This window comes from Channa argus, chromosome 2 (genome assembly GCF_033026475.1).
Source record: "Channa argus isolate prfri chromosome 2, Channa argus male v1.0, whole genome shotgun sequence".
Classification (NCBI taxonomy): Eukaryota; Metazoa; Chordata; class Actinopteri; order Anabantiformes; family Channidae; genus Channa; species Channa argus.
In genome coordinates, this window is record NC_090198.1 from 1,632,129 (window position 1) to 1,647,692 (window position 15,564).

The following is a 15,564-nucleotide window of genomic DNA, read 5'->3' on the forward strand; positions in this document are numbered from 1 at the left end:
CCGGCTCAGCGATCTTACAGTACGTAGATGATCTGCTGATTTGTAGTCCAACTGAAGACGCATGCAAAATTGATACGGTGCACCTTTTAAAACATCTTGCAGATAATGGCCATAAAATAAGTCTCACAAAAATGCAATTTGTGCAGCAAAAGGTGACATATCTGGGCCATGTGATCACCCCAGAGGGCAAAACACTGTCACCAAAACGAATTCTTGCAATTCAAAATATTCCTAAGCCTGTTACAAAAAGACAGATGATGAGTTTCCTTGGCATGACATCATTCTGCAGACAGTCGATCCCAAATTACTCTTTGCGCGAAGCTTCCCTGTCTGCTATGGTGCATGGTAAACAACTTTCAGCGCGTGATAAAATTAAATGGACTATTGAAGGAGAAAAAGCGTTTAGTGATCTTAAGGCAGTACTCACTGCAGCTCCCACTTTGGGTCTGCCCAATCCTAACATGCCTTTTACTCAATTTGTTGATCAAAAAGACAATTACATGACCTCTGTGTTATGCCAATCTCACGGGGGTAAACTGCGGCCTGTTGCTTATTTTTCATCAAAGCTGGATCCAGTAGCAGCAGGTCTTCCCCTCTGTCTGAGAGCAGTTGCTGCAGCAGAAAAAGCTGTTTTGGCGTCACGTGATTTGGTTGGCTATTCTGATTTGATACTTATGGTTCCGCACGCTGTTACACACATATTACACACACAGAAAACTGCACATCTGTCAACTCAGCGTTGGTTGAGATACCACACAGTATTGTTGGAAATGCCTAACATCACTGTGAAAAGATGTAATGTGTTGAATCCTGCTACTCTTCTTCCTACAGTGGAGGATGGAGATCCTCATAACTGCACAGAGGTTCTGAAAACCATATGTACTCCCAGACCTGATCTCACAGACACACCAATCTTGAATGCTGAATTAGAGTTATTTGTTGATGGGTCTGCTTCCCGAGATGTCAAAACGGGTAGAAACCTAGTTGGATTTGCTGTTGTCACCAAACATAATGTCATTTCCAGTGGTACACTACCCTCTCACCTGTCTGCTCAGGCAGCCGAGCTGATAGCCCTTACGGAAGCTTGTAAATTGGCTGAAGAAAAAACTGTCAATATTTACACTGACTCACGTTATGCATTTGGTGTCGTCCATGATTTTGGTTGTCTCTGGAGACAAAGGGGTTTTATGACATCAGCCGGAACACCCATTGCACACCACACTCTGGTTGCAGCACTCTTAAATGCAATCCTGTTACCTAAACAAATATCAGTAATAAAATGTGATGCTCATACTAACAAAACAGATCCCATTTCTACAGGAAATTCAGCAGCAGATGCCGCAGCAAAAGCAGCGGCCAGGACGGGACAAATGTTTAACCTAACTCTGCTTTCTCTTTCACAGGAACTCAACCCACAGGCTGACCTGTCAACCATGCAGTCATTGGCAAGCATATCTGAAAAAACTCTATGGGGAAAATCAGGTGCAACACTACAAAATGGGGTATGGCTTGGCCCAGATGATAAACCTTGCTTACCTAAGGCTTATTTCCATTTGTATGCAAAATTAGCTCATGGTAAAGATCATGCTTGCAAGGGAGGGATGTGTGCATATGTCAACACTCACTGGTACACCAGGGGTTTTTCAACATATGCAGCTGAATACTGTAGAAAATGTTTAATATGTGCCGCAAACAATCCCTCTGGGGCCATTAAAATGCCATTGCAAGGTCACCCCCCACCTGATGGGCCTTTTGAACATTGGATGATTGACTTCATTGAATTGTCACCATGCCAAAACAAAAGATATTGCTTGACCATGGTTTGCATGTTTAGCAAGTGGGTAGAGGTTTTCCCTTCATCCAAACAGGATGCATCCACAGTGGTAAAGCCCTAATAAAAGACATCATTGTTCGCTGGGGTATTCCAAAAAAAGATCAGTAGCGACAATGGTCCTGGGTTTGCCAACAAAGTGTTGAAGGATTTGTCAAATTATTTTGGGTTTGAATTCAAATATCACTGTTCTTATCACCCTCAGAGTGCAGGTGCAATAGAGCGACAAAATGGAATCCTCAAAGCAAAACTAACAAAATGCTGTGAAGAAACAGGTTTGACATGGGTTGAAGCATTACCATTGGTACTGTTCTATATGCGTACAAGAGTAAGAACAACACATGGGTTAAGTCCATTTGAAATCATATTTGGAAAACCTCCTAGTATAGGGCTTAATCCCATCAAACAAAGTCTGATGACTGGGCGTCATGAAGACATGATGCTGGATTACTGTGCAAAACTTTCTGCCTCTCTCTCAGTTCTTCGTCCCCAGGTGAAAGCAGCCCTGTCCACCCCCGCAGACACCACCCTGCATGATCTCAAACCAGGTGACTGGGTGCTCATCAAGGACCACCGGAGAAAACACTGGAGGCAGAGACGTTTCACAGGACCACATCAAGTACTGCTGACTTCCAGTACAGCAGTGAAAGTAGAGGGACGCGCCACGTGGGTCCACGCCAGCCACTGCAAGAAGATTCTCACACCTGAACCAGAAAAGGAACTACACCCAGGAGAACAACAACTAGACAAGGAAACAACCGCCGTGGAAGACGACCAGCAAGGTACAGACAGTCAAATTTGTCCCCTGAATTGTTCACCCCGGTGAGGGGGGAAAAGTGCAGATCGGGCTCAGCCCGCACTTCAAGCTCCAACAAACGTCAAGAAGGGTGAATACAGGAAGGTGACAAAGGCGACATCTGGTGCCCAACGATGGAAAATCCTACACAGCTGTACCCACTCAGAACAAAAGAGTGGAAGATCAAGTCCTGCATTTTCCTCCTCTTCACCGTGGCTGCAACAATCCTGTGGATGATCCATGAATGTTGGCAAAGTGAACTGATCACCCAGCAGCTCACTAACACATTCAGGATGACAAGAAGTGTGGCAGAGACTGCACGTTTACTTGACCCATACTCTTCCACACGGTCTCCGTCATGGATGATGGAAAACCTGTGGATACAATACATCAACTACACTGTGAGGACCACATTCACCTCCTCGTGTCTTGTCTGCCAGGGATAAAAGACCAAATTATCATTGGTGGGACTCCCTGAGGATCCATATTGTACAACGGACAATGTTAATAAAGTTTGTCTGGTTGATTGTATCATCACTCGAGCCTCCAGACAGACGACCTGGGACACGAATGGCATTTTATTCCAAAAATGCCCACCACATCGCAATGCAATATCCATTCCACCTCTTCTCTCCACACTAAACCACATCAAGCCTGCATTGCAAGCTAAGTTTGTCTGCTTCAATCGGACCTATGGAAACGTGTCAGTAGGCATCACACCACTGAACTGTACAAAAACACATACTCTCTACCCACCACTTAAACTTGGACATTCACAGAGCTCTGAAGTTGCCAAGGAAACTATTGAAGATGGAGTTTATGGCAGGCGCTACAAAAGAGATGCGTTTGATGCAGGAATAAATCCTATGCCGGATGTGTACTGGATGTGTGGCAAGCCAACTAGATCTCTCCCAGCTAACTGGACAGGAGTGTGTGCCCTTGTCATGTTGGCCCAAGAGATACACATACTCCCAGCAGGGGCCTCAGACATTGCATACTGGGCTACTACACCACATCATCGCATGAGACGAGCACTCCAGAAACCTCTAGGCTCATTTGACACCGAAGTATACATTGATGACATCGGAGTACCACGGGGAATCCCAAATTAATACAAGGCTCGCAACCAGATTGCAGCAGGATTTGAGTCCTCTCTTTGCTGGTGGTGAACAACCAACAAGAATGTTGACTGGATCAACTACCTGTATTACAACCAACAGAGATTCATCAATCAAACACATGATGCCGTTGGAGGTATAGCTGAGCAGTTGGCAGCAACATCGCAGATGTCATGGGAGAACAGAATGGCAACTGACATGTTGCTTGCAGACAAAGGAGGAGTCTGCACCATGTTTGGAGACTCGTGTTCCACCTACATCCCAAACAACACAGCTCCAGATGGATCTGTAACAAAGGCACTAGAGGGACTGAGGTCACTTCGAGAAGAACTAAAAAGACATTCTGGCTATGATGACACCAGCCCCTGGGGCTGGTTTGATGTCATGTTTGGAAAATGGAAGGCCTTCATCTTGTCCCTTTTCACAGGTGTCGTTATAGGCATTACTGCCCTAACCCTGTGTGGATGTTGCCTTATTCCGTGTGCACGTGGGCTAATAATGCGTGCAATTGATCATTCCATCTCACACCAAATGACTATACAAAGTATGCCTTTACTTAGAGACAGTGCTACCCTTGAGTCCTTCCACATCCCCAACTGGGAACCTCCATATAATGAAAGTGATAGCATTGAGTTAAATTGACTTGGCCTAATCTGGGAACATAATGATGAAATGTTTTGAAAATCTTTGTGAATTAACATTTCTGATGAACTGTCCCTACTGTTGCTTAGCCTTATTAAATCCTGATCATGTAATTATCATAAAATGATAAAAGGGGGGATGTGTGAGGGAAATTTCAAAATTTAGGTAACACTTTTCACTGTTTCACTGTTTTCACACTTCTCACAGACCCACTATCAAACCTGCTTACACCAGTGCCTCCTCACCTTTTGCTCCCCAGCAAGACATCCTGTCTCTGGCCACACAAAGAAGTGATTAGGTAGATATCAACTATAAAACTACCTACACCTGAACATTTGCTTCCCAGAAGGGAGCCTACGGGAACCAGCACAAATCATCGATCTCAAGAACTTAAAAGACTATGAAGACAAAAGGACAAAGTAACATGAACTTGTTAATAAAGACTCCTGACCACATTGTATGAAGGTTGATTTGCATTGACTCATCCCTTTGTTCTTTGTGTGAACCCAGCTGTTGAGTTGTATGTATAAAAGGCTGAACAACCTACACATCTTGCTCAATCAGATTGGCCCACTCTAGAGTGTAGCTCTGTTCTGCTCTGCATGTTTCTCTATTTGCTGATTAAATTCACCGTTATCATTCACTTGTAAGTTGCCTTTTTGCCTCCTAACTTGCCTTACAGTTTTTGCCACGACAGTGTACAAGACATAAATAACATTAAACACAAAAAGTACATCAGAAGACACATGATGTAGATTCAACTCAGTAAATTCTGTTGTCTGGAACTAGGTGAGGTCAACACTGGGTAAAAAGCAAACTGTTTTTAATTTAACAAATATCACAGAAATTTAACAGAAAACTTTAAGTTCATTAAGACACTCAAAAGTCAGAACTCCTGCTCCTACAAGGGTTGGAAATCCGAGGAAATATTTCATAAAGTAAGTGAGTTACAAGTACAGAAGGAAAACAGTTTGACTAAAATGTCAAAAAAATGTGTTTAGATATTAAATGGTAAATGTTCTGCACTTATATAGTGCTTTTTTTCTATTGATACTCAAAGCACTTTACACTGTTTCTTATTCACCCATTCACACTAACAATCACACACACACTCATACACTGATGGGGGAGCTGCTATGCAGCTGGCCAACACTCATCGGGAGCAACTAAGTTGGGATTCAGTGTCTTGCTCGAGGACACTTCGACGTCTGACTGGAGGAGCCGGGGATTGAACCAACAACTGTGATATTGGTGGACAACCGCTCTCTTTTCTTGCGCCACGGTAATAGGAAAACATGGGCACCTTTTTACTTGTACATTTAGCTTGCTTTCTATAAATTTGTAGAAAGCAAACTGTATACATATCCCATAATGCCAAAGACTGCTTTTACATGCAATCACAACAGATTGAAGTACATTCTCTTTTGTCTGTGTAGAAAACTGCAATAGCAGTTTCTGTGTAACATTTCTGACAGTTTTTTCATATATTGGTATTGTTGTTTGAATCTTGCATCAATACCTGTGTAGGTTGAGGTTGCAGTGCAGGTTTTCTTTTCAAACCAGAATGATTAGATGTGTTGGCAGCATATCATGTTTTTTGCAGATCACGTAGTCTTTAGCGATCATTTAGTAAAATCTAAACTCCAGCCAGTTAAGCGCCACACACTATGGATAGTAACCACTTTGGTAAGGCAAAATGCTGATCGACTGTTTCACTTTAGATCCGTTGTATGCTTTCGAAAAGGTCGATGCTTGGTGGTAGCATATGGATAAGATCTCACCAACAGAAAATGAGATTCAACACATCGATTTTTGGTCTCACCCTTATCTCCTACATACATGCCTTTGCACGTAATTTAAAACTAGGCTAATTAGCAACCAGATCTACTGTCATACCTAGTAAGTACATGCTTCCCTTTTGCATCTCATTGGCTTGGCTATCTGTCATTTGCTTCCATCTGGCAATGCCAGAGTGCCAAATTTAAATTGAAGGGAAACCACACCCACCTGCTGCAAACCGACACTTTGCCAGGCAGGTTTTGGAACGAGCCCACCCTAGTTTTACCAAGGTCATCTGTGTAATTTGGTTTTATGGGCTTGAACAATCAGTGCTAACTAATTAATTTTATACACCATACCTGGCTTGGTCCTTTTGTTCTGTTTTTTTCTAAATAACAACTGAACATGATCATGATCATGTTAAACGTGATTGTTTTTGCTAACGCTGTCATGTTATAGTCATGTTGAATACTGTGCATTGTCTCTGAAAAACTAGACAGATGCATTTCTGTCATTCACAGATCCGACCTGTTATCTCATAGAGTTACTAAATAAAGCCTCCACATTATTGTGTAATTTGCATTCATTTGAAAGGGCTCTGATTCAATTCAATTCAATTCAACTTTATTTATATAGCGCCAATTCACAACAAAGTCATCTCAGGGCACTTTACAGAATAAAGTCAAGATTATAAAGATATATAAAGAGAACCCAACAATTCCCCCTGGAGCAAGCCATAGGCAACAGTGGAGAGGAAAAACTCCCTTTAACGGAAGAAACCTCCAGCAGAACCAGGCTCAGGGTGGACGGCCATCTGCCTCGACCGGTTGGGGTGAGTGGAAAGGGGAGAGAGAAAAGAACAGAGCAACAAAAAGCAACAACAAAACATCGGGCAGATTGGTAGGACCAGTAGCTGCACGCTGGAAGACACACAGCTTCAAAGCCGGGGGACACCTGCAGAAAGGGACAGAGAGAGGGGGACAGAGGAGGACAAAGACAACTACGGGAGAGAACACACACAGTTAATGACATACAGTGGTGAGAATTGCGGGGTGAGAGGAGAGGAGAGATGGTCAAGAGGTGGAAAGGAGCTCAGTGCATTGGGGGGTGGGTGCCCCAGCAGTCTAAGCCTATGGCAGCATAACTATAACTAACTATATGCTTTATTAAAGAGGAAGGTTTTAAGCTTAGACTTAAAAGTAGAGAGGGTGTCTGCTTCCCGAATCTGAACTGGGAGCTGGTTCCACAAGAGAGGAGCTTGTAGCGAAGTGGTCTACTGGGATGATATGGTGCTATGAGGTCTTCTATATATGATGGAGCCTGACCATTCCGAGCTTTATATGTAAGAAGCAGGGTTTTAAATTCTATTCTAAATTTAACGGGAAGCCAATGGAGAGAAGCTAGTGAAGGTGAAATATGATCTCTCTTGCTAGTTCCAGTCAGCACTCTTGCTGCAGCATTTTGGATTAATTGCAGGCTCTTTAGTTACTGGGGCATCCTGAAAGTAGGGAATTACAGTAGTCCAACCTAGAGGTAACAAATGCATGGACCAGTTTTTCGGCATCACTTTGAGACAGGATGCTCCTAATTTTGGCAATGTTCCGTAGGTGGAAGAAGGCTGTTCTAGAGATTTGTTTTATATGTGACTTAAAGGACAGATCCTGATCAAAAATAACTCCAAGGTTCCTTGCAGTAGTACTGGAGGCCAGACTTATGCCATCTAGAGTAATGATATGGTTGGACATCATATCTCTGATATTTTTGGGCCCAAATACTATGACTTCAGTTTTGTCTGAGTTTAAAAGTAAAAAATTGTGGGACATCCAGGCCTTTATGTCTTGTAGGCTTGAAGCTTTATTAACTGATTATTTTCATCTGGTTCCATAGATAAATATAGCTGGGTATCATCAGCATAACAGTGGAAATTTATGGAGTGTTTTCTAATAATGTTGCCTAAAGGAGACATATATAAAGTAAAAAGTATTGGTCCTGACACAGAGCCTTGTGGAACTCCATAGCTAACCTTTGTGTGCATGGAGGATTCATCATTAACATGAACAAATTGAAATCTATCAGATAGATAAGATTTAAACCAACCTAGTGCAGTTCCTGTAATTCCATTTTCATGTTCCAGTCTCTGTAATAAAATGTTATGATCAATGGTATCAAATGCAGCACTAAGATCTAACAGAACAAGTATAGAGATGAGTCCAGTATCTGAGGCCATGAGAAGATCGTTGGTGACTTTTACCAGTGCTGTTTCTGTACTATGATGAACTCTAAATCCTGACTGAAACTCTTCATACAAATTATTCCTATGAAGGTGATCACATAATTGTTTTGCGACTACTTTTTCAATTATTTTAGAAATAAAGGGGAGATTAGATATTGGTCTGTAATTGGCTAAAACACCTGGGTCAAGACAGGGTTTTTTAAGTAATGGTTTAATTACAGCTACCTTATAGGCCTGTGGTACATAGCCTGTTTCTAAAGATAGATTGATGATATCTAATATGAACGTATCTATTAAGGGTAAAGCTTCCTTGAGCAGCTTAGTTGGAATAGGGTCTAGCAGACAGGTTGTTGGTTTAGATGAGGTAATAATTGAAGTTAGCTCAGAGAGATCTATGGGTAAAAAGCAGTCTAACAGGGAGTGGGGCCTTATTGATGATTCTAGCACTGTTGAACATGAAGATCTATCTGTAATTTTTGGGGGGAGGATCTGGTGAATTCGTTCTCTAATAGCTACAATTTTATTCATAAAGAAGGTCATGAAGTCATTGCTGCTCAAAGTTAAGGGAATAGTAGGCTCAACAGAACTATGGCTCTTAGTCAGCCTGGCTACAGTGCTGAACAGAAACCGGGGGTTGTTCTTGTTTTCTTCTATTAATGATGAATAATATGCTGTTCTGGCATCACTGAGAGCTTTTTTGTACGTTTTTAAACTATTTTTCCAGGCTAAATGAGATTCTTCTAACTTTCTGGAACGCCACTTCCTTTCTAACTTTCGTGTTTCCTGTTTTAAGTTGCGTGTTTGTGAACTATACCATGGAGATCGCCTCTGCTGATTTACTGCCTTCTTTTTTAGAGGGGCAACACTATCGAGTATTGTACTTAGTGAGGCTGCAGAATTGTCAACAAGATAATCTACTTGTGCAGGAGTAACATTAAGGAGACTACTTTCCATTGTATTAACATATGGTGAAGCAAATGATGAAGAAATAATTTCTTTAAATTTGTTGACAGCTTTTTCACTTAAGCATCTGCTATAGTGGAATCTTTCCCTAACTGCTATATAGTCTGTTATTGTAAATTCAAATGTTATTAAAAAATGGTCAGACAGAAGAGAGTTGTGAGGAAATATGGTTAAATTATCCGCTTCAATTCCATACGTAAGGACAAGGTCTAACGTGTGACTAAAACAGTGAGTGGGTTTATTTACATTTTGGGAAAAACCAATTGAATCTAATAATGAATTAAACGCAGTGCTCAGGCAGTTACTGTCAGCATCTACATGAATGTTAAAGTCACCCACTATAATGACTTTATCTGTACTAAGCACTAAATCAGATAGAAAATCAGAAAATTCAATCAAAAACTCTGAATAAGGGACTGGAGGACGGTACATGATAACAAATAATAGTGGTTTTTGAGTTTTCCAGTTTGGGTGTGAAAGGCTAAGAGTAAGTCTCTCAAATGAGTTATAACTATGTTTAGGTCTAGGGTTTATTGATAAGCTACAATGGAAGATTGCTGCAACTCCTCCACCTCGGCCTGTGCTTCTAGGAACATGATAATTAATATGACTCATTTCAACTGACATATTCTTCCTGCTGCAACCAAGTTTAAGTGAGACTAAATAAATCGAATTGATGATCGCTTATTAAGTCATTTACTAATAGAGATTTAGAAGAGAGAGATCTGATATTTAATAATCCACATTTAATAGTTTTGGGGTTTTGTTCTGTAAGAGGAGTAGTCTTAACTTTTATTAGGTTATTATGATTAACTCCTCTTGTTGTCATATTTACTTTATGTAATTTAGGTCGGGGAACAGACACAGTCTCTATACGTATGTGGGAGTTGTGGGGGGGTGACGGTTGTAAGGACACTGCAGAGAGGTGTGTAGGACTGGATCTCTGCATCCTAGGCTCAACTCTGGATTGTCATACTTTTGGTTGTTTAATAAAACCAGCCATATTTCTGGATAAGAAAGCTGCACCATCTAAAGTAGGATGGATGCCATCTCTCCTAATCAGCCTAGGTTTTCCCCAAAAACGTTTCCAATTGTCTATGTAGCCCACATCGTTTGCTGGACACCACCTAGACAGCCAGCGGTTGAATGACGACATGCGGGTGTACATGTCGTCACTGGTCAGATTTGGCAGGGGGCCAGAGAAAATTACGGAGTCCGACATTGTTTTGGCAAAGTTACACACCGATTCAACATTCAATTTAGTGACCTCCGATTTACGTAATCGGGCGTCATTAACTCCCACGTGAATAATAATATTACTGTATTTACGTTTATCCTTAGCCAGGAGTTTCAAATATGATTCAACGTCGCCCGCTCTGGCCCCAGGAAGACATTTGACTACGGCCGCTGGAGTCTCTAACTTCACGTTTCTGACTATGGAGCTGCCAATTACCAGAGTTGGTTTCTCAGCGGGTTTGTCGCTGAGTGGGGAAAATCGATTAGAAACATGAACCGACTGGTGGTGAACCTCGGGCGTCTGTTTAGCATTAGATCTCTTACGAACCGTCACCCAGCCGGACTGGCTTCCCGGCTGCTCGGGAACTGCCGGGGGACAGCTAGCAGGGGCTACGCTAGGTCGGCCCGCACCAGCTACCGGGGCCTGACTAGCGGAGTTGTTTTCCATGGTGCGGAGCCGTGCTTCCAATTCCGTGAGCCTCGCCTCCAAAGCTGCAAAAACCTTACACTTATTACATATACCATTATCACTAAAGGAGGCAGAGGAAAAACTGAACATGAGACACACCGAGCAAGTGAGAGAAGGAGAGACAGAGGGAGACAGAGAAGCCATTGCTAATGTTTAACTGCTAAGCTAGCGAAGCTAATATAAGTGAAATGTGGAATTTGTAAACTTTAGCTGGTTATGTTTTGCAAAAGCAGGTGCTTGTGCAATACAAGCGTATGTTACGACTAAGTATTAATTCTTGTGTGAAGAAATCACTTATTTAAGTAAAATAACAGCTACAATTAATCAGTAAACAGTCTTTCGGTAGAAACCCAAGAGTGTGCAGAAACAGGAAGTGACGCAATACGCTTACCGCAAATCTGGATGGCGCCCAGTACTGTAGTCTGTGAACACCAGTAATTTCATCAGCAGGTCTATGGCAAAGCCATGTCTAGACATGTCAGAGGCAGGTTAGTGGCAACTGAGAAACACTTTCTTCTCCAATAACAAGGTTGCTTAATTTCTTTCTTTAATTTGGCCCAGCAAAGGGCCACGGTGGTGGGCTGATTTAGTTGAAGAACTTTTCTAGCTTTTTATTAGCCAACAATGTCAGCACTCACACAAGTCTCAACAATGATTGAATGACCTAAAATCCAGCAAGCACAGTTCAGTTGCACAACATCCCTGAACTTCAAATGAAATTCACAGGAAAGCTTTGAGTGAAACAGGAAAGACTCGAGTGCAGACAGTTTATAATGTAACACTCAAAACCTTTTGCATTTGTTTCCTTAAGTTTAAAATGATGGTTTATTTTGTGCCTGAAAATGTGTAACCAATGACATGTGAAAACAAGCTAAAAGCCTCTTACCTCATAGGACCAGACACACTGGACACCTGCAAACCTCCTGACACACCGGCCAACCTCAACATCTTCATGTGTGGTGTACATCTCCTGTATACACTCTCGGATGTGGGGCACCATCCTCCTGAGGACCTCCCGGCTCATGATGACCCCTGGGCCTCCCATGCAAAAGTTCTCACCGGGCTCCAGGGCCAGTTTCCCCAGCTCGTCACGGGCCCCCATGCCGGTTTGTCCCAAGAAAATAGCCTCACTGCTGTTAAGGCTGCGCAGGAAGCTCTCCAACTTCTCACTATTGATGTAGACGTCATCGTCAGCCCTCATGAACCACTCATACTTGTCCAGATAATTGTCATGCATGTACTTAAGCATCATAAATGATTTCTTCTGGGGTGGGTATGAGTCATCCACATTTCTCAGAGCCACTATGGGAATGTTTATGGAAGTGTCAGAGCCCTCACTGGAGAAGAACCCCACGTGACCTGGAATTGTCTTTGCCCACGTCCTGTAAACACACACACATGCACACACAGTCGGACAAAAAGGAAACCAGATTATTTGTGAAATTGAACAACCAGCAGCAGATGTAGACATTTCTACTCTGGTAGTTACGTACATATTACACTACATCTGTTTACACAGATGTTGTCCACATGTGTAGTTGACTGCTTTTAGTTAAAGACAGATAGCATGGTCATAAATTATGAACAACAATAATGAGGGGCTAGGTAAACTGACTTTAAGCAGAATTTCATGGGTCCTGAGAGTTCTTGGAACATTGTCTAGTTTGTAGTACAAACCCGATTCCAAAAAAGTTGACAAATTGTGAATAAAAAAGAAATGCAATAATTTACAAATCTCATAAACTTATATTTTATTCAGAATACAACATAGATGAAATATCAAATGTTTAAACTGAAAAAATTTATCATTTTAAGGGAAAAATAAGTTGATTTTAAAAAGGCCATGTTTACCACTGTGTGGCTTCCCGTCTTCTTTTTATAAGAGTCTGCAAATGTCTGGGGACTGAGTCGGGTTCATATTGTCAACTAAAATGGTAAATTGTAAATATTCTGCACTTATATAGGGCTTTTCTACCTTTTGGTACTTAAAGCGCTTTACACTGCTTCTCATTCACCCATTCACACTCACAATCACTCACCAATGAGGGAGCTGCTATGCAGCTACATTCACCAGAAGTTACTAAATTCTGGATCAGCAGAACTTAAGGACATTTCGACGTGTGACCACAGGAGCTAGGGATCGAAGCAACAACTGTGGAATTGATGGACGACCGCTCTACCTCTACTTTATTAAACAGAGAAAGCACTGTACAAGGTAATACTTAACATCTTTTGATGCCCAGCAGTGAAACTACTGTCTGCAAAGGCTGCATAACAAGCAGGCTGACAGCAGCAGCTGCAGTCCTCTTTCAGTGTCACACCCAACATTCTCCTATAGTACAGCTTCCACCTCAATACACAACTACTGTAGTTACAAATGTAGGACAGATGATGCTTGAAAGGTAAAAACATGCTGCAGGTCATAGTTAAAGCAGAGCGAGCTCTCAATCAGCTGCTGTAGACAGCTATATAATTAAAGGGCATGAGATACTACAGCATTAATGTAGACATGTATGCTAACACTGGTTGGTTCATACATGTATAGATGTGTTTACACATGTTTCCGCATGTGAATTGTGGAACCTTAAAACAACTAAGAAACAAAGCTCAAACTGGCAATGAGAAATGAGGAAATGCAAAGCAATAGTCCAAATATACTATTTCAGTGGGAAATGCATTCTTTTGTCAAAATTGTGAATTGCTTGTGTAATTTTAGTTTTTTCAGGAGAATAGAAGCTCACTGTGTTGTGTCTGATAAAATGTCAGTAATGTATGTTTATTCACAAGCAGAATTTCTTCATTACCTCTACAAAAAGTTGGGCAAAATACCCTAACCTGTGCAAAATCTAAAGTAAAAGGTACCAATTACCAAATCCACAAATGTACTAAATTTAATTTAAAATAGTATTGAACTGCACTAAACAGCCAGCAATGTAGAATTAGCTAAAAGAGCTCTGCAAAATGGCAAAAGTAACTGACATATATCATTCTGCAAAGAGTTAAAAAGCCATATCATCTTCTTCAAAGAAACTTAGCAAGAGCTAGTATCTCCAAACTGGGAAATCTTGGTCATTCCTGCAAAGGTTGCATTTGGCCAAGGTTCCAAATTTTCTCAAAGTGATGGCTCATCTAGGAAGTTGACACAAAAGCCTATGAAAACACACAAGGACCTACAGGCCTCTCTCACCTCTACTGTGGTATTCAGCATTCTCAACTCTAGTATTAGAAAGGGCAAAAGAATATAGAGATGGGCACTGAAACCCGGTATTAAACGAGCCCTGGAGCTCAATAATCTATCTGTAGGATCAGTTTACAGTAGTTAACAGTTATTTTGCACATTTTATATTACTAACTCTATTTGTAGATATACATACAAGCAGCCTGGAGCTCACACACTAAACTTTATATACATTGTTAATTGTTCAATTTGAAATTAGAACTGTCATTCAGAAAGTTTCAGAGTGCTCAGAGCGGGGTGGACTTCAGAGCTGCAGACAAACTACCGCACAGTAAAAATACATTCCATAAACTGTCTGCAATACATTTTTTTTCTTAAAAATGAAGGGTGAAACATAGGCATTAATAGAACAATGTACTTACATTTACTTAACATCTGTTAAAAGTTGAGCTTTTAATTCTTAGATAATACTGCAACGGTTGAGTAATAATGCATAATACTTTGTTATATTTGATGTAAAATTTGTCACGTTATGCTAAGTGCTCTGATCTGATCATAAATGCATCATTTTTTTAAAGAACTGAAAAGACTACCAGTAAAGCACCAGATCAATTGTGCTTTAAGGTAGATACAACAAAGAGAGGGTAAAAGAAGCCCTAGTTTGCCATACTATGATTAGATTGGCTGTGAAGCTCAAGTATAATAATAATCTACTGATGTAATGGTAACTTAATTGTTCAAAAATAAATAAATAAAAAACTGAGAGAGACCTAGTGCAAGTCCTGTCTGAAACCCTACTGGGATGTTGTCGCAGAACATTAAACAGATAACATTGTTAAAAACCTTCCAGTGTGGCTGAATTGAAGCAGTGCTGCAAAAATAAGGGGGGGTTGAATTCCATCACAGTAAAAAAAAAAATGACTATGGGTTTAAGATGATTGACAAACAAATCCAGGGAAACTTGGGAGAAGCTCACAATGGAGGGGATTGAACCAACAACTGTGAGTGGAGTGAGGCTGAAGTCAGCTCATCAAGAGCTCCACACATAGATGTCTAAAGAGAATTAGAAATGGACCACTGCTCATGGGTCCAAAGTTCTTTTCAGATGAAAGTAAGTTTAGATATGCTAAAACTTTTTAAAAGCTGCCCTTCAGACATCTCATGTACTCTGGGTTTTCTCTCATCAGTTCATTGTCCATTTGTTTTGTTCGAATGAAATGCATTGAGCACATTTGTCAGACAGGTGACACGGTTGAGCAGTGGTTAGCATTCTTTGTTCACATTAAGAAAGTCCTGGGTTTAAAACTGACCAGCTAGCT

At 41.1% G+C, this 15,564-nt stretch overlaps 1 protein-coding gene across 3 annotated transcripts; it reads right to left on the reverse strand.

Annotated features, from left to right (window-relative positions):
- Positions 1-6,830: 6,830 nt before the first annotated feature.
- chsy3 (chondroitin sulfate synthase 3) lies at positions 6,831-14,716 on the reverse strand. Of its 3 annotated transcripts, none has more exons than XM_067495014.1 (3): positions 11,954-14,716; positions 11,459-11,489; positions 6,831-7,166 (listed from the first exon to the last, which is right to left on the reverse strand). In XM_067495014.1, exons 1-3 carry the CDS (start codon positions 12,560-12,562, stop codon positions 6,964-6,966), a joined length of 843 nt encoding a protein of 280 aa, XP_067351115.1. In that variant the 5' UTR covers positions 12,563-14,716; the 3' UTR covers positions 6,831-6,963. The 3 variants fall into 3 exon arrangements, with proteins under 3 accessions (XP_067351115.1, XP_067351117.1, XP_067351116.1); XM_067495016.1 differs by having other exon boundaries at positions 6,978-7,166; positions 11,459-11,536; positions 11,954-12,910; XM_067495015.1 differs by lacking the exon at positions 6,831-7,166 and having other exon boundaries at positions 11,028-11,536; positions 11,954-13,746.
- Between the last annotated feature and the right edge of the window lie 848 nt (positions 14,717-15,564).